Here is a 20,579-nt window from a genome sequence, read left to right on the forward strand (position 1 = left end):
TTGTTATGTAGAAATTATTTAGAATCAAAAAAAGCTGAAAATGTATTACGTGTAATGACCTGGCCTCCCCAAAGCCCAGACCTCAACCCCATTGAGTTACTTTGGGATGAACTGGATAGAAAAATTAGAACTGTATGTCCAACATCAAAATCTCATTTATGGAACATTATAGAACAGGAATGGATTAATATTCAGAAAGAAACAATTAGAAAATTAATTGAAAGAATGCCGAGAATAGTTAAAGCAGTTATTAAATCAAAGGGTGGTTTTTTTGACGAAAAGAAAATTTAATTATTATAATGGTTTTTGTAAATTTTTATTACATAAAACTGACTAATAATATATTTTATATTGAAAATGTATAAAAAATATAACTTTTATTAATATAAATCAAAAATTCTATAACGTAATTACATGCTAATATTGCTTTTTTGAAAAAATCTCCATTGTCCTAACTTCCGTGAGCGGCAGTGTATATGTTTATCTCTTGCGTCTATCGCCGTGTTCATCAATGTTTGTCGATCAATAAATAAGTGTGACTTTTCAGCGCTTTATTTTGATAAAGCGAAAAAAAATGTGGAGTTTTTTTGCAAATTTTTTTGTATTTTTTTTTTTTTTTATTATGGGCTATTCTCTTGTAAAAATGTTGCAATAAATATAAAAAAAAAAAAAGATTAATCTAGACTAATCATACTTCCTAAGTCGGCGCGACTTTCTAATAACGTGCGCACATGTCTGACTTGACGTAGTGTAATTCGGACGTGGTTCATGCTTCACTGTGTATGATGTATTGCGGAAGCACCTCTTGGTATGAAGTAAAGTGAGCGAAAAACTACACCGGTATAAGAGTTTTGGTTCGGTTTAAAAGCTTCATTTAACACTGATTTTAAAAAAGAACATTGTTTGCAACTTCATTCATTTTTTCAGAAAAACAGACAGCTGTGTCTGAAATTGTGTTTAATATTTACATTTTAAACAAGCTTGAAAGTTCAATGAGCTCGCTGACGCAGACTGTGAAAATACTGCAAATAAAGTTGCATTGCACATCTCATATATAAACCTGTTGATTAAATTGAATTAGGATTTAGGATTTTTGAATTTTTTGGATTGATACTTTTTAGGGTTATATTAATGTATTGATGTATTAAAGATCAAAACTTCAAGGCATGAATGCTGAAATATGTTTTTTTTGTTAATAAATATTCTACAACGCCTAAGGTTAAGTTAAAGTTAACAGACTAATGGTAATACCACAAAAAATCAGAATATGCTGAAAATCTTATTTTCTTTCAGCGAAAGTGTTTTTGGAAGGCCAAATTGTTTGATTTTCAAGAATAAAAACAACTATGTTTTTTTTTTTTTCTAGTTGAGAAGTTATTCAAATGATTTATTGTTTACTTCACTCCTTAGTAGCGATAAAAAGTCGATTTTATGATGTGCGGTGATAAATAATCAATGTTCTAATGTGCTTTGATATCCGGTCATTAGAAATATTTGCTCTACTTCAAAAGAAGTTTTCGGCTTATCTCTGGGTTATATATTATAAAACCTTTGAAACCGGATATATGTTGGCCTGATGTCACTGGTTAAAACAATATTTAGAGACATAAACACGATCAATTATGTTCTTATTCCACTATTGTAACTCATCAAAAGAAGCGGGGAAGCCAAGCGCCAAAAGTTTCATCTCCATCATGATATCTAAATGAACTGAATTACAGCCCAAATGAAATTTACTTGTTTGAAAAATCTGAAAATCTATATGCTAACAAGTACTTTAACATTATTACTAAATATTTTCTTTATTTAGTAAAAATTAATAAAAAGATTATTATTAAGGTCTCTCAAAAATCATCGGTAGTTTGAATGAGATTGCATTGCAGAGGTTCCTTTTCCAAATACTCGCTCCAGCTTACATGGATTTTGTTCGTGATCCTTATGGCAGCTTCAATTGTCCGCCAAAGTCAAAATAATTATTCAATGCATGTTCCTCAATTGCTGCGAGGTAAGTTAAAATTAAGTTTTTTTTTTCTCTGTTAATTAAAACTGCTTCATCTAAAGATTTATTTTTCCACCACTGAAAGATCCACATCCGTAAAGCCAGAAAAAAATGCAAATATTTGCGAATATAAACCGTTAAGCGTATAAAAGCGTAACGATATGCCAAAATAAAACACGAAATTCTTTTTTATCTTAATATATCTTTTTAAGAAATAAAATTTTTATAATAAATAGTATGGTGGGTTTTGGTTCCTGCCTTTAAATATCACTTTACATAAATAGCTTTAAAATGTAGTTACACATGAGTTTTTCTATTATAACGCGGGAAAAACTGAAGTTCTATTTTATTGCCGAAAACCTGTACTTGTAAAAGATCATGCAAATATTTTAATTTTATTGTGTTTAAAACGTACGTTGCCAACTCTCTATTTTAAAATTCTCTGGTGGGGCTCTTGTACAAAAAGATAAAACAAACGTGAGTTAAGCAGCAGAAAATTTACGTTGAAGAGAAAAAAAAAAGATAACCGTTTAAATTATTCACTAGCTATCCTATATACACTTAACCGCAAAATTAACGCACCACTTATAAATTCCGACTTATTTTGAAAAATATTGTGTTTTTCCCGGATTTATCAATTACAAAGATGATAATAATATTTATTGGTATAGATTCCGTTTCCCTTATTTCATTTCGAAATTACAGCAGCTTTTCATAAGTACCATGTTTTGTTGTAATTAAACTTTACTTCTAACAGAAGAAAATTGGCAGTCAGAAAATTGCTCAAATGGCAGTTATCTTTTCTTCTGTTAAAACATTGTTTTAACAGAAGAAAAGAGACTGCCATTTGAGCAACACATTTGTTCGCAATGCAGCGTTCTAGACGAAGTTTAAGTTGTAATGAATGTGTTGCAATTGTTTCTTTGTCCAATGAAGGATTAACAAATCGCCATTTTGGTAGAAGAATAGGAGTGTCTCATACAGGGTTTTTCATTAGGGTTCAAAAAACGTTTGTAGAAAACAATAATCACGCTAGAAGACTCGGCCTAGACAGACCACAAAATACTGATGTCGTGGAGGACCAATTTTTAACGCTTCAAACACTGAGAGAACGGTTCACTACTGCCCAAAGTCTCTAAATACAACTTGCTGTGGTTCATGGAACTGCTGTTAGTCAAGATACCATAAGATGAAGATTTCGTGCTTTAAATTTACGACCTCGGGCAGCAGCCACTGGTCCCGGATTGTCAGTAGACTACCAAAGATACAGACTATTTTTTACAAAGAGGCATATGAATTGGGAAATGCATGATTGGGGACAGGTCTTGCTTACAGATGAGTTAAGGTTTTGTCTTGTTTTGCCCTAATCGCCGATGGGACATAATGGGACGCCGTGTTAGAAGCCAACATCCACCACCTAAGAGCCTAGACGAGCTGCGACAGTCTTATCCGCGTGTCAAAAGATATACCTGAAGAAACGATTAAATTTCTTATTGAAAGTATGCCACGATGCGGTCAGGCTGTAATAACATCAGGAGGTGGTAACACTAGTTATTCATGTAAAAATGCTTCAATTTAAGTTGTATTAGTGTGCATAACGATACCAATCATTTTGCTTCATTTTGTTAAACGAACCAAATTTTTGGTTTTAGTTTTTTTTTTCACCATCCTCAAAGTCAATTTTATTATTATCATCGAAATAATTGTGTTCATGTGTTCTATTCTTAACATGTTTTTCAAAGTATATGATAATATTGATGATAATTAAAATAAATTGAAATGTATAAGTGGTACGTTAATTTTGCGGTTAAGTATATTTTCACACAAAAATTTATACATGATAATGCAAGTAGAAAAAATTTTTTTCTTACCCTTATTAACAATAGAAATGCCTTAACCCTTACAAACATTAGAAATAACTTTGAATTTGAGTATCTTGCTTTCAGACTTACAGCTAATCTTCTAAATATTGACTGGAACCAACTTTGTTTTCAACTTTACTTAAATACTTTGTGCTAAAAACTGAATATACAAGAAAATACCTTTTCACAAAACTCTGTTAATATGAGAACAGAATTTCCGTGAAAACTAATGGCCACCAAATCAACCAAGTTTTTATGGTGAAGAGTCCTGGTAAATAAAAGCCAATTAAAATATGAAAAAAAAAACATTGAGTACTTAAGACAAAAAGTTTATTCTTTTCAAGCACAAACAAAGAATCTTACGTCATCACAGATGCCTCAGCAAGAAATGATTGAGCAGCTTTAGAATCATCTCGTAACATTTTTATCGCTACAGTTTTTTTATGCCATAAACCTTTATAAACATCACCAAATTCGCCAGAACCTATTAATTCTTTTTTCTCTATTTCCTCAAATGGTACTGCCCAGCCCTCTACATTAAAATGGTGGAAAAAAAGTTTTGTATAAAGTTTGTATAAAGTTCCCGAAGCTTTATTTATTTCTTTATTTTTTTAATAGCTAAATTATTGCATTTTACATTATTTACATTTTTACAATTAACATTTTGAAAAAACGCATGCACAATCCGAAATAAACTGCCCCTCATAGCCACACGGCGTTTTCGTCATGTTAACAAATTATATTATTAAAAGTATATCATAAATCTGGTTAGATCTCGTTTAAATGACCCTGACTGGTTAACCGAGCCATTTTCATTCATTTAAACAGCCCCTAAGTTCAAATAGAACTAGTAGTAAAAAACATGAAAATTATTTCTTTGTAATATAATTACTTTGTAATATTTTTTATTTATCACTTATCATTATTTGTTAACAAAAAAAATCATAATATGGAAAAGGTATCTATTTTAAAGCTGTTTTGCAAAAATGCATTTTTTTTGTTCAAATAGCATTATTTGTAATATTAATATCTCTGAAGTTTGTCGGAATATCGTCGTGAATTTTTTCGGAATATCGTCGTGAATTTCAACAACATATTGGTACTCTTACCTCTATCCTGTACCTTTGGTACCTTTTCTCCCAGCAGGTCACAATCACATAGAACACTTACTTAAAAACTCATGGGTCAACTATTGCTCACATCATGGCAATCCGTTATCAAGTTTCACTAAAACTTTAAAAAACACAGTGAAGTTTCCTTAATGATAGTAGTTTGAAACGAGTTCAGTCAAATGGAGGCTGACCATCAACGATTTTTTTATTCTAACTCTAAAATTTGATACCTTGGATTCCCAATAATTTTCAAGACTGACGTCATTTCTCTCAAAATAAATGGAAAACCATGGGTAACTACTATTTCGCGCTATGAGGATATCAACGCTACATTTTTAGGAATTGTTGATGTGTATCTTCCCTCGAACCTCTATAGTTTCTCTGCTGGTATAGAAACGTTAAAATCAATTTCGACTGATTTGTATCAACTAAAAGTTTTTTAGTTAATGGTTTTATGATGTTTTATGATGTTTATGGTTAGTTAATGGTTTTATGATGTTTTATGATGTTTTATGATGGTTATAAGTCATGTATGCACTCATGCAAATCTCAAATAAGTGTTAATTACAATAAACCGCAAAATTAACGCAGCACCTACATTTCGATTTAATTCTAATTATCTAATTAATTAATATTAATAATTAATTAATATTAATAATTAATGCATATAATGTTTTTGCCACATAAAATAATGGGCTATATATAGCACTTATGGGTGCTTTACCATAAGTGCTATATATAGCCCATTTATGAAGATTGATAAAAATAATTTAGCTATTTTTAACCGATCAAAACTGTATAAATAGAGTAAAAATTTATTAAGAAAATGTTGATTAAAAAGTAACAAAAGCGGTGTTGATCTTCAAAAAATAATATAATACGCAATCGGTATTAATCTTGATCACCTTCGGATCAAAGTTGGTAGCAGAGGGTAGTTTCTTCACAACGGAAGAATGGTAAAAAGAAGAAATCAGAAATTAACAAATCAAATGGAAGATCAACTAACCGTCCAAAATGAAGTGTCAGCATTAAACAGGAAGAAAACGATTTTTAACTCTTCGTTTACGCAAATTAAACATCAAATTATTCAGCTTCTTGGAGACGACGATCCGACATGTAAAAACGAGTTACGCGATTTAACTCATCAATTAACAAAGACACAAAACGAAGTTCTCGAGGTGATGGTTGATTTATCAAACAAATACGAGTTTCTGGAGTCAAAAGAAAATTTAGAAAAACTCAATCAAGAAATTGAAAGAATAAATGGCGAATTCACGGAAGCGATGGAACATGTAAATAGATGGATATTGTGCAACGGAAGTGAAAGATCTAATTTTGACCAAAGGATGGATCGAGAACCTATGCGGACAACGGAAAAGCAGCAACGTGATCAATGGTCGAGTATTCGAAAATTAAAGGACGAAGAAAAAGATAATAGCGAATATGAATCAATCAAATCGACTCATAGCCGTTTGCGTAAAACAAATAATTTAGATGAAAAGACTGCAAAAATTGGACAGGATTTATGGAAACAACTAAAACGCGTTTCTATACCAATATTTAATGGCGATAAAAAGAGCTACGAAAATTGGAAAGCTTCATTCAACGCATGTATCGATCCAAGCTCCAGCGACAGCTGAATATAAATTACTTCAGTTACGTCAATATTTATGTGGCGACGCATTAAAAGCAATTGAAGGACTTGGGCATTCATCGTTTGCCTATGAAGCTGCAAAAGAAAGGCTTGAAAGAAAATATGGCGGAACGAGGAGAAAGGTCCTCATGTATTTGGATGAATTGAACAACTTCAAACCTATGATGGAAAACCAACCAAGAGATTTGGAAAAATTCGCCGACTTGTTGGATGTGGCAGTAATAAACTTAAAAGAAGCTAATAGAACTGAAGAACTTGGTAACGGAACATTATACCACCAACTGCAAAAAAAGGTTCCAGAGATGATGTTGATAAGATATAAACGTTGGGTGCATGAATACAGATTAAACGAAAATGTTGAAACTCTAAAAAAGTTTATTGTTGAAGAAGCGGATTTTCAAATGGCAGCAACAGAGACTCTTCATGGCTTAAAAAAAGGCACTGGTAGCAAACCGTCTGAAGGAAATTCATACTTTACAGACAATGAAAGAAAAAAGAAAACAAATTGGATAAAAAAATGTGCTGCTTGCAAAAACGATCATAAAATATGGGAGTGTCCAACATTTAAAAATCAAGTTGTAGAAGAAAGATGGGAAACAGCCAAGAAATGTAAACTCTGCTTCAGGTGCTTAAACTCTAATCATTTGTCAAAGGAATGCAGGAATACAAGAATGTGTGGGATTGACGGCTGTACAGATACTCACAATCGCTTGCTTCACAAAAAAAAACGTCAAAATGAGAGAATTTCTGAAGAACCCAAGAACATGGTAATTGAAAACTCTCATATATCAAACATCCAACTACATTCAAAACACGTCATGAACTGTATATCGCTTCGAACGGTGCCGGTTATTCTTCGTAATGGAAATAAAAGAGTTGTAGTTAACGCATTGCTTGACGATGGAAGTACAAAAACGTATCTGAATTCTGATGTGGCGGCTGAGTTGTCACTGCAGGGTAAAACAGAAAAAGTAACTGTAAACATGATAAATGGAAAAGTTGATTCATTCGAAACCATGCCGGTGGAATTCCAGCTGGAATCATTGAATGGAAAAACAATTATAACAGTGGAAGCCTTTACAGTAAATAATGTAACTGGAAACTTAAAAGCAGTTAATTGGAGAAAAATGTCAAATAATTGGAGACATCTGAGAAACATCGAGTTCCCAAATATTGGACCCAAACCAAAAATTGACATTCTAATTGGTGTAGACTATTCTGAGTTGCATCGTGCAATTAAGGAAGTAAGAGGAGAATTTAATGAACCAGTGGCCCGGCTAACACCGCTTGGATGGACATGCATTGGCGGCACTGGAGGATCCCTTCAAACACACTTTACGAAAATGATACCAACGGCAAAGGAAATAGAAGATGCGAATGACACCATTAAAAAGTTATGGACAATTGAAGGTGAAGAAGAGATGCAATTAAAAAAAATGATAACAAGCCCAGAAGACACTACCGCCCTTAATATAGTTACAAGTTCGCTGAAAATAGAAAACGGAAGATATGAGCTAAAATTACCATGGAAAGAAAATAGACAGCTGGATGATAATTATATAATGGCGTTAAACAGACTACAAAACACGGAAAAACGTCTAATGAAAAACCAAAGTCTCGGAGATGAGTATAAAAAAATTATTAAACAGTATCTAGAAAAGGGATACTTGGAGAAAATTGATAAAAAGAATCTAGGAGATGGTTGGTACTTACCACATTTCCCAATTCTCCGTCCCGAAAAATCAACCACAAAAGTCAGAATAGTGTTCGATGGATCTGCAAAATACAATGGTAAATCCATTAACGACTTTATCTACCAAGGACCAAAACTTCAACAAGATCTTGTAACAGTTTTACTTCGATTTCGAAAATATCCAGTCGCTTTAGCTTGCGATATAGCAGAAATGTATTTAAGAATCGGAATACATAAAGATGATCGAAGGTACCAACGAATTCTATGGAGAAATTTGGATCCAACTGCTGAGCCTGATGTGTTTCAGTTTAATCGACTGGTTTTTGGGATCAACTCAGCGCCTTTCATGGCTCAATTTGTAACACAAGAACACGCAAAAAAGTATGCACAAACATTTCCTTTAGCTTCTGAAGCTGTTCTTGAAGCAACTTACATGGACGATACAATAATTTCTGTAGTTGATGAAAAAGAAGGAATTCAATTGTACAAAGAACTCACGCTACTATGGAGTTCAGCCGGAATGTTTGCACGAAAATGGCTTTCAAACTCGGTCAAAGTTCTTAAAATAACACCCGAAAATGATCGTGCAGAACATATAAACTTAGATTCTGGAGAATTACCTGCCATGAAAACGCTTGGAGTTGTCTGGGAAGCAAAACCTGATTTATTTACTTTTCATTCCGTCGCTACCGAAGAAAATGCGGTATATACAAAAAGATTTTTGTTAAAAAAAATGGCAACTTTGTTCGATCCATTGGGTTTTTAATCACCATACATCATTCGAATAAAAATAATTATGCAAGAGTCGTGGATTGACGGAATTGAGTGGGATGATCGAATTCCGGATAGGATTTTGAAAAATGTTGATCAATGGTTTCAAGAACTAAAAGATCTTTCTATGATAAACATTCCTAGATGTTTACAAACAACTTCGACAGTTGTAAACCGATCCATACACGTTTTTACGGATGCGTCTTGTAAAGCATACGGTGCTGTTGCTTATCAACAATGTTTGTATGACACAGGAGAAGTGACCTGTGTAGTCATAATGTCAAAGGCCCGAGTAAGTCCATTGCAGTCTATCAGTATACCAAGACTGGAGTTACTTGGAGCTGTTCTCGGTTTACGACTTGCAGAGAAGATTGTTAAGGCCTTGAAGCTTGAAATTAAAGACGTAACTATATGGTGTGATAGTCTTAACGTTTTATGGTGGATAAGGAATCACAGTCGAAAGTTGAAACCATTTGTTGCTAATCGTGTCGGACTCATTCAATCAAAGACTGAACTAAAACAATGGAGGTACATACCTACAAAAACTAATATAGCCGACTTATTATCTTGAGGAACATCGGTGAATGAGTTAAAAAACAATAATGTATGGTGGCATGGACCAAGTTTTCTGAATTCTTTAGAGGAAAAATGGCCTCAGAATCACGTTGAAATCACACATGAAGCTTCAATTGAAGTAAAAAAAAACGCTGTGTTGATAAATTTCGCATTATCTTCCGAAGTAGTAAATCAATTGCTTGATATAAATCAATTCTCATGTTGGAAAAGACTTGTCAGAGTTAACGGATGGATGTATCGATTTATAAAGAACTGTCGATGTAAAATTGATTTGCGTATGATAGGTGATATAACAGCTGATGAATATCATGAAAGCGAAAAGGAAATTATTGTTAAAGCTCAACAGGAAAGCTTCAAAGAAGAATATAACAACCTTAAAAAAGGAAAAACAATATCAGTATCAAGCAAAATTATATCTTTAAATCCACAAATTGATGAAGATGGCTTATTACGCTCTTGTAGTCGATTACAAAATGCTTACTACTTGCCTTACGATGTTAAGCATCCAATCATTTTGCCGAGAGGTCATGCGGTTACAAAATTGAGTGTTAAACATTACCATGAAGAAGGAAATCATGTAATGGGAACAAATCAGTTACTCACAAATTATCAGAACGATATTGGATTGTACGAGGACGAGAAGAAATTCGCGATGCAGAAGCAAAATGCAACAAATGTAGAAGAAGAAAATGTAAACCTGCTCAATAACTTATGGCTCCTCTGCCAGCAATTCGCTTAAAGAAACCACTACGTGCGTTTGCTCGAATTGGCATTGATTTTGCTGGGCCATTTCTAACGATGCAAGGTAGAGGGAGGACACGACAAAAAAAATACTTATGCTTGTTTACCTGTTTACTATCTCGAGCAGTACACCTCGAGATAGCTTATAATTTAAATACAAATTCATTCCTCAATGCCTTTTTTCGAATGGTGAATAGAAGAGGATTACCACTGAAAGTTTTGACGGCCAATGGAACAAATTTTGTCGGTGGATCTCGTGAACTAAAAGAACTTGTCAATAGCTTAGATAAGAATAAAATTACCAACTCTACAGCTGATAAAGGAATCAAGTGGTACTTTAACGCTCCACTAGGACCTCATCTTGGTGGTGTGTTCGAAATAATGATCAAGGCTGCAAAACGTGCAGTATCTGGAATACTTGAAAAGGCCGATATTACTGATGAAGAACTGAGAGTTCTTCATCAGTAATATCGGCCTGAGAGTTTATTGAACTCCCGCCCATTAACGTATCAGAGTGCTGATATAAAAGATGATGTTCCATTGACTCCTAATCATTTTTTAACTGGACAAGTGGGAGGATAATTCGCTCCCGACTCAAGTCAATCAAAAAATTATCATCCTAAAACACGTTGGCGTCGAGTACAAGAATTATTACGTCACTTTTGGAAAAGATGGTTGCGAGAATGGCTTCCCTCTTTATCAAAGCGGTATAAATGGAATCAAGAAAGCCGAAGAATGAAAATAGATGATATTGTATTAGTCATTTCTCCGGATACAGCCAGAGGACATTGGCCGCTCGGTAGAATTACAGAAGTATTTGAAGGAAAAGATGGACGTGTAAGAGTTGTAAAAGTTAAAATTGGCGAAAAAGAATTTATACGACCAATTACAAGATTGTGTCTTCTTGAGTTCGATAATTGAAAAGGTTTGATAGACTGGAGTGTATCAAAGAGGGGGAGAATGATCGGAAGAAATTTACGTTAACGCTATTTTTGTAACTTAGCTTATTATGGGACATTCCGATCTTAATCATGCGTGGTTGTGGTATTTGGGTGCTTTACCATAAGTGCTATATATAGCCCATTTATGAAGATTGATAAAAATAATTTAGCTATTTTTAACCGATCAAAACTGTATAAATAGAGTAAAAATTTATTAAGAACATGTTGATTAAAAAGTAACAAAAGCGGTGTTGATCTTTAAAAAATAATATAATACGCAATCGGTATTAATCTTGATCACCTTCGGATCATCACCTTTGAAACCGCCATCCTAAAATTAGTAAATAGTGCCAAAATGGCCATATTTACTAATTTTAGGATGACGGTTATATATTTTTTTCATAGCGAGTTGTTAGTTTTGTCCAGTATAAGTGAATTCTGGTAAACAGTTGAACTATCCTCCAAATCGCCTTAGCCGTTTTTAACAACTTAACATAAAAAATGGCTCCCTATCCCTATCCCTACCTCTATTTCTATCCCTATCCCTATCCCTATCCCTATCCCTATTCCTAACCCTTACCTTAACCCTAACTGCCTATCTAACCATCTTTATTGTGACATATAAATCGCACTGTTATAATAAAATAATTGAGCATGCGTGTACAATATTGCGCTCTGAGAAGCTTATGGCAATCTAGAGCGCATTGCACTCTACAAGACACTTCGTTTTTTTTTTTTATTTTAATAAAGGAAGTTGTGTAATAGTAACTGTTATTTTATTTTTAAGAAAATCATGCTTTCCCATTTTTAATCGAGGACACTATATATATATATATATATATACAGTGTCCTCGATTAAAAATGGGAAAGCATGATTTTTTTATGTATACATAATAAAGCTGTAAAAAGCTATTTAAGGTTAAAATTCAATCTTTTAATTATTAAGTTTTATTTCTTTAAAAATGTTTAACAATAACTTTTCTTTTTTTAAATATTACAATTTTTTAAATGACTTTAGCAAACAGAAATGAGTTTGCGAACAAAAACGTACAAAAAATTCTTCATCTATTTGAATAATGAGTAAAGTTTCTTGTTGTATTTCACTTTATTCTGTGTTAACAGCTTGCTTATGAGCATAGTTTTCGTGAATGTACTCTGTTAATGGTTTGTGAATAACTTCACCACCAATATAAGAAAGAATTGGAGCTGGTAAATTTCTAAAATTTCTTTTATACTCTTTAAATTAACTTGTATTTTAACCAATTCTCCATCACTATTGATATTATGTTCAAAAAAGTGATATAAAATAATCATGTTATGTTTGGCTAGAACTTTTTCAAGTTTTAAATCAATATTTTGTATCAAATCTTTCAGTAATTTCTTGAAAAAACGCACAATCCATAGGGCTACATGCATTTTTTAACATACTTTTAAAAATGACTTCTTATTTGTCTTGAATGTATTTTATACGATGTAGAACTAGGGAATATGCAGGATCTCCAATCAGATGGCATGAAAATTTTATTTTGTTCTTGGTTTGAAATGTTACTGCAAGATTTGAACATCTCAAATTAGTATTTATTAATATATCCACATATATTAGTATATATGCATATCCACATATATTACACATTCAAAAAACTGCCTAAATAATCACAAACTGTCTGAGCCTGTAACGAAAAGTATTGTTTGTAACAAAAGTAAGTATTTTGAAAATGATAAGTTGGACAAACAATGGGAATTTGAGTTCTATTAACACAACGAAAGTCTTGAATTATACTAAACTTTGACTCAAACTCATATTTTTTTCTCATTTGTTTTTTGGTAAACAAAATCTTTGTTCATACTTTACTATAGCAATACAAGCTTCAGAAATTTCTACTGAAGTGGTACAAGCTGCAATTACAAATGTATTTGTCATCATGTTCAGTCTACGATTGTCCTTTATATGGCATTATTTTGCTGCCACTTTTTTTATCTCCAGTTATTGCTCTTATATTTAGTGAGAAAAGAATGTGGAGAAGTATTGAGTTTAAGAAGTGAGAAAAGCTCAAAAAAAAAAAAACCTTATCAAATCGAAAGTTTTTTTTCTAAAATTCTTTAAATACAATTTCTAAAATTTAAAAGTTGCTCCTAAAGTTAAATATTTAAAATCAGCGACTTTTTTTTTTGTCCTTAGTTTTTGCTAATCTCAATCTTCCTAATATTCTACGCCTAGAACTCAAAAAATCAAGAATAACTATTTGATTAAACTTCTTTTTCTTTCTAACACCTAATATAAAGTGTAATACATGAGCTTGAATGTTAATAGCTTGTATATTGATCATTTTTAAAGAAGTGAGAATTTATATAGTTGTATGGGTTTATATTTAGGGTAAGGTTGCTAATATTGTACCGATGCCTATATTGTACTTTTAACATAACTCGTTATTTTTACAACCCACAAGAAATTTTTTAATTTATTTTTTATCTTTGCTGAATGAAATTAAGTAGTCAACTGTTTTTTTTTTGTCATCCAACTGTATTAAGGCCAGAGTAAGCTCTTGTTGGTTTGTTATTGGAGATTTCTTATTTTAGGTTTTTACGGCTAAGCGTATTTCACTAAAGAAATTAAAAGATATGATTTGTTCAGTGTACTTATGTTAAAGCATAATTTATCTAAATTCAAAATAAATACCTAGAATTTAAAATATCTTATTTTTAGTTGTCAAATTTTTTAACTAACTGAATGTCAGATTAGTTGAGTAAATTGTATCTCAAGGCATATCCCTAATTGTTCCGACGCAACCATTCTGACCGCTAAAAATGCGTGTAAAGTTTAACAAATTCCTTTTGAGATTCCAATTGAATCGATGTATACAAAAACGTTCTAAGTCATTAAATAGTTTTTATGACTTAGAACGTTTTTGTATACATCGATTCAATTAGAGAAATATCCATACTTACAAAACGAACTTCACTACTTAAACAAAAAAAGAAAAATTTCAGTATTACTCTTGTATTGACAAGCAGTCCTTAAAAAGATGCACTCTCTAGTTCAGTTTTACCAATATGTCAAGGCTGATGTCATGTTGACTGTGCATGTGTTAATCAAAAACAGACACAATATATCTGAAACTTTTGCCAAAAATAATGTTTTTATGTATTTTATTTTACAATATTTAGTGTGGTTGTTTTTAAAAAAGATATAGTATATATTGTTTTACATTATTTAGTATAACTATCTTTAATATCTACCTTCCTTCACTATTTTAATCTTAGCTTACCCATTTTAAAATATTTCCAACTGCTGATTTGATAAAAACCATTCCTTTTAATCAGTTCTTTAAATCCCTTAAATCTAAAATCATAAAATATTTGCAAAGCTGTAAAGTAATTGAAATCAAGAAAGTGGTACAATATTGGATTACAATGGTACAATTAAGGATCTAGTTTCCTTAATTGTACTCTTAACGCTATTTTTTTAGTTTGATTCTTCGAGACTTAACGCTTTTTAAATTTTTAGCTTTTTAAACATGTTTACAACAAACAGTCCCTAAATTATGAAATCCAATTGAAAATCCAGGTTTCTACTCAGTAGATTGCCTAAATTTTTTAATTTTGTCTTAGGGGGTACAATATTAGCAACCTTACCCTAACAGGTTTTAACTTTATTAGCTGGTCAAGTGATATAAACAAATATTCAATCCAGGTTAGGCGAGCTAAGAATCCATATAAACCCAATAACGAAATTGATCTAGCTGAGGTAAACCAGTCCAGCTAAACAAACGTGCCCAGTCCATGTAAAAAGCCTCTAATAATCTATTTGAACCAGAAACTTTATCTGTGTGATGATGAGTTTCTCCAAAATAACTTATAACGCAACCACCTTCTCATAGTTGCTTCTCATAGTTGCTTCTTCATTATAATTTGAAAGATCATTGATATTTTAAATGATTGAAGTTTTTCGAATGAGAATTATTTCAGGAGTAAATGCGTTTTTTTTTTTTTACTTAAGATAAATTTAAGTTATTTTAGGATGAAATATAAACACATTTTTTCCATGTTGATAATACCAAATCATAACTTGACTTCTATAACTCGAACCTGTGTTTTGAAGTTTGTTTGTTTAAACTTGTACTTTTTGACTTTACTTAGGGCGAATAGACTTCTATATAGAAAATAAGAGCAAGCCATATGAAGAAGTAATTACTTCAAATTTTATTTCTTTTTTTCTTTTCTTTTTTTTCAGAGTAGATTTTCTTTAGTTTTAATACATTTTAACAATAAAATATTTTTCGTTTTTTTTTCGTTGTTGTTGCAGAATTTCTTAGGGTAATATTTTTGTTTCTGAAATAATATTTTCACTTTATAAACTATTTTCTGTTTGTTTTCGTTTGTCTTCGTTTTAACTCTAAAAATTATTGGCGTTGTTTGGAATATATTTTCAAGTTGAATGAATATTTGAAACTTTAAATTCTTCATTTCAGGTTGAATCAAATATATTTCAGACTCAACAACTTCGTAAACAAACTCTTTTTAAATTTTGCATGACAAAACCGAAACTTGCCATCAATGACAACTACAAAATTTATTCAGACGCTGCAAAACTTCTTTATTGCTTCATACCAAAGGTTGCATCTACAACGTGGAAAAGACTTTTTCAAGTTTTTGATGGAAACTTTTCATGTGAAAAGATTTTTGCTCTTGATAAAAACAAGGTAAGTTGTTTATTGATCCTTTTTTAGTTAGATAAAAAATCGAAACGTTATTTTGATTGAAAGATTTCCAAACATTTTCCCCTCTAATAGAGCAATTTTCAGACTGGAGCATGCACGGTGTGCACTACCCGGAAAGTCTAGGCTAATCGGTGTTCACGCTTATAATTAAAACACAAAGTTTTAGATTTTTTATTTTTCTTCAAAAACGCAAAAAGAATTCATTTACGCAAAATGGTAATTAAAAAAATAATCGATTCATAGTTTCGGTTTCCGTGAAGACAATCAATAGTGTTTTTAATGCCTTTTATTTAGGTTCATTCTTTGAAATACCCAATGCTTAAACATCTTAACGCTTCAGATAGACATCTTCGCGAATGGGGGTATTATTCCTTTCTAATAACGCGTCATCCGTTTGAAAGACTGGTGGCGACGTACAGAAACAAGTTTGAAGACCCTTATACTTCGTTTTTCCAACGCCAATATGGGCCAGCCATTCTTCGTTTATTTCGAAAAAACTTAACTACTGACGAATACAACAAAGGAGTTGGAGTCACCTTCCAAGAGTTTATTAATTATATTTTAAAGAAGAGAGTGTTTGATGAACATTGGAACCTAATGACTAACCTATGCTCACCCTGTCATCAAAAGTATGACTATATAGGAAAAATGGAAACCTTAACAGAGGATTCAATTACGATCTTAAAAAATGCTTATTTAAACAAGACATTCCATTTTCCGCACAATGCGAGCGATCGATATTTACTAAAATCCAGCGACATCATGCAAAAGTACTTTTCGAACTTAACAAAGACAGAAATCAAACAGCTTTATGATCTTTATAAAGACGATTTTCTTGCTTTTGGATACAACCTTCCAGTATTCTAAAAAAGTGTCAAATAAATTATATTAAGTTAATACTATCTAAACCACATGAAAAGTTACTACTTTTATTACTACTGTTGTTGCTGTTGTTGTTATTATCATTATAATTGTCATTATTACTATTATTATTATTATTATCACTTATACTATTGTTATTATTATTATTATTATCATTATTATTATTATTATTATTATTATTATTATTATTATTATTATTATTATTATTATTATTATTATTATTATTATTATTATTATTATCATTATTATTATCATTATTATTATTATTATTATTATTATTATTATTATTATTATTATTATTATTATTATTATTATTATTATTATTATTATTATTATTATTATTATTATTATTATTATTATTATTATTATTATTATTATCATTATTATTATCATTATTATTATTATTATTATTGTTATTATTATTGTTATTATTATTAATATTATTGCTATTATTATTATTATCATTACTATTATTATTATTATCATTATTATTACTTCTTTTATTTTTATCATTACTATTGTTATTATTATTATCATTATTACGCTATTATTATTATTACTATTAATATTATTATTTTACAAAAATCAAAAAAGTACTAAAGAAATAAGAAGAATTTAAAAAAAAAAAGCAACTTATTTTTTAAAAACTTCGCGTTTCTTCCACTGGTTGTAATTTCGAAACTAATTGATTTTATACCTGTTTGTTTTTTTTAAAAAAACACAGTTAACGGAATCTAAGAGTTACAAAAAAGAAAAAGTTCAATCTGGTATTACTATTAAAAAAGAAAAGTTGGAGTGAAAACAGAAAAGAAGAATAGTAATAATAAAAAACAAAAAAAAACACAAAACAAAAAAAACAATGAGTCCATCGATCTTTCTTATGACAAAGTGTTCTTGTATTTAACTTGTGATTCTTTCATTCTGTAACAATAAATAATAACAAAGCACATAAACTTACGCGTCTTTAATCTTTATTAAAACTGATTTATCTTAGATATGGTCCAGAAATAGGTTTGCTATACTTTAAAATACTCGGGAAAATTAAGAACTCATATACAAACTGCAAAAAAGTTAAAGAAAACCGTTAAAACAAAGGTCATAACTTGAAAAACTTTTAATTTTAAGTTCTATTTTTGCTTTATACTTTTAAAAAATGTAAAAAAAGTTGTCAATTTTGTCAATGCAAGCTAAAAAAAGATTCAAACTTGAACCTCTTCAAAAACTGTCAAAAGATCGAACGTTCGAATCTGAACATGTTCGAATCGGAAGCCTTACATTCAAATCTTCGTGGAATAAAATTTATGAAAAGGTTGAGTTCGTTAGCAAATTTTTTCATCTGCTCTGGTAATTTTCAAAACATTTACTTATTGTTTAATGCATAAAAAGAATTAAGGATTGATTGTATACATGTAGAAGTATTAAACTAGGTATTTGGTCATAACTAGTGTTTATTATGTTAATTTGTAACACCATAAAAATTTTACAAATTTTTGTTATGAGCAACAAACATTAAGATGTTGCAATTTTTAATCGTATGACTAAGTACAAATAGATGCTTGGATTAGCTTGTGATTCTTATTGCGTATTAGTTAAATATGGACTCCTTTCATGAACCTGTTTTTGTGATTGTGTGACTTAGGACCATTCAATATTTTATGAACTTCCACATCTTAATGTATGAAAAACTGCTTTTAAATAATTGAATAATATTACGGGATTGTATTGCAATTTGAAATATTATACATTTGTTTTTACAGGATTACAATTTCACTTCCAGGGGTCTGCTGTAAAGATAAACTCTCCTTTGCACTCTGGTTTTACCGTATGCAAATATAAGCTTCGTAATATATTTACCGCTTCTTTTAGAAATTACTTGTTAAAGTAATTTCTAAAAGAAGCAGTAAATATATTACGCTTTTTTTAAAGAATATTGTGGGAAAAAAACAATTGCAATAACTCTTAAATTTTTGACTTTTTTGTCATGAAAAAAAAAAAACGAGGCAGGTATTAAGCTCTAACCCAACGGCCTCACGTCCAAAAATATGCTACCAAGTTGGATATGGCCAGGTCAACAGTTTACACCGTTACTGATTGACGTAGGAAAGTTCACTACATCGATGGGAAACCTTACAATAGAAAAGTTCAAACTTTTTCTCTTAAAAGGCTGCCCATAATCGAATTTATTTACGTTAAGTGTAGAGCATAAGTAAGATGAGCTTACAGCTGAAGATTTTGAAGCATAAGATAAGGAACATTGTAAAGCTTGTCGTGGAACCGAATCTTGTTAGAGCATAGAAGAAAAGATTTGAAAAAAATAAATATGCTAAATGAAACAGGCAACATCATGATGATTTTAGAAGAGGATTAATTATAATGGATCTGTGAGCAACGAAGCAAGATGTTGCTAGCTGTGGATGATGGTAATGAAAAAAGAACATTTTATACAATCATTTTTGCTGCAAGCTGATTCTTTTAAGTAATTTCAGCAAGACTTTCACGAAAACCAGTTGTTGTGCAGTTGTGAAGTTTTCCTCTGCAAATTATTAAAAAACGAGAAGAGCGCCATTTTTCGGCTTTCAATGATGGTTTTGGGCTTCCAAATGATGACTTAGCTAATGAATGTTTGGATTTTTGGTTTACCCGCGCTACTTCACATATCACACATTCAAAGTAAACAAAAGACCGAGTTTACTTTACAACAATGATTATTGAAAAATTGTTATGATAAATTTCATTGATTTTCATAAACAGTTTTTCTCAGTGATGTTCTATACCCTCACATATTCAAAAGAAGCGCAAGGTTTTTCAAAATCAACCCCTTTTTTGATTCCTTCTGTAATTTTTTGCTTCAAGTCAGTCAAAACTCTTGATGCTTTGAAACATAAAATGTAAATTCCTTCTCTACTTTCTACTTAAAACAGATAATTCAAATTACCTTTCTACTTTCCTCATGATTCCGTACAGGAGACATTTTTAAAATGAGTAAAAATGCACTTTGCTGCTTTTTAATATTTCATCAGGTTTATCTTGATTTTGAACAGTACTTTAGTAATATGCTAGGGCTCGGAAATTTTTTTATAATTCTTACTTTTATTAAAATGTGTTCAATTTATTTCTGTAAAATGGCTCCTTTATGTATAAGTCAATTCATACTGATCTAGTTGTTTATTGTCAAATTTGAATGAAAAGTTATAAAATTTTCAGCGGAAAATATTGTAAAAATTTTGAACTTAATTTTTTCTGGGATCTCCCTATCCCTGATTTTTGGATTTATGTTTTTGAAGTCAGGAGGATATTCCCTATCACCGTACTAAAGGGTTTTCTCGGATCTGCCAGAAAAAGCTGACTCTAATAATCAGGAACTGTGACCAAAAAGATGTACAAAATACATTTAACTGTCATATAATGTGTGAAATAAGCGTTTTAAGGAGAAAATTATAGAGTTCTACGATGATTGGCCTAAACATGAAAATCACAAATATACGGATGCTGAGAATATGAAAACAGTCCCAAAAAGACTGATAATCGAATTGATAGAAACAATGTAACAAGATAAATGTTAATTCTATGATATTGTCTGGTCTAGCATTAGCAGTTAAAGGTGCACAAAATGACTTCATTTTGTGTTGT

General features: G+C 30.9%; 2 protein-coding genes across 5 annotated transcripts; one reads left to right on the top strand and one right to left on the bottom strand.

The window, feature by feature from the left end:
* The first annotated feature begins 1,370 nt into the window (after nt 1-1,370).
* LOC145187473 (carbohydrate sulfotransferase 11-like) lies at nt 1,371-17,002 on the top strand. Of its 4 annotated transcripts, none has more exons than XM_090066849.1 (4): nt 1,371-2,005; nt 15,487-15,533; nt 15,819-16,049; nt 16,362-17,002. In XM_090066849.1, exons 1-4 carry the CDS (start codon nt 1,867-1,869, stop codon nt 16,932-16,934), a joined length of 990 nt encoding a protein of 329 aa, XP_089922975.1. In that variant the 5' UTR covers nt 1,371-1,866; the 3' UTR covers nt 16,935-17,002. The 4 variants fall into 4 exon arrangements, with proteins under 4 accessions (XP_089922975.1, XP_089922989.1, XP_089922982.1 ...); XM_090066856.1 differs by lacking the exon at nt 1,371-2,005 and adding an exon at nt 2,016-3,537; XM_090066866.1 differs by lacking the exon at nt 1,371-2,005 and adding an exon at nt 12,459-12,558.
* LOC149893483 (tyrosine-protein kinase CSK-like) lies at nt 3,643-4,399 on the bottom strand. The gene is made up of 2 exons (XM_090066879.1): nt 4,225-4,399; nt 3,643-4,129 (listed from the first exon to the last, which is right to left on the bottom strand). The coding sequence occupies exons 1-2, from the start codon at nt 4,281-4,283 to the stop codon at nt 4,015-4,017; spliced, it is 174 nt and encodes a 57-aa protein (XP_089923005.1). The 5' UTR covers nt 4,284-4,399; the 3' UTR covers nt 3,643-4,014.
* Nucleotides 17,003-20,579: the final 3,577 nt, after the last annotated feature.

Source organism: Hydra viridissima, unplaced genomic scaffold (genome assembly GCF_058129835.1).
Source record: "Hydra viridissima isolate aposymbiotic clone 2 unplaced genomic scaffold, HvirCarnegie_v1 scaffold_1, whole genome shotgun sequence".
NCBI lineage: Eukaryota > Metazoa > Cnidaria > Hydrozoa > Anthoathecata > Hydridae > Hydra > Hydra viridissima.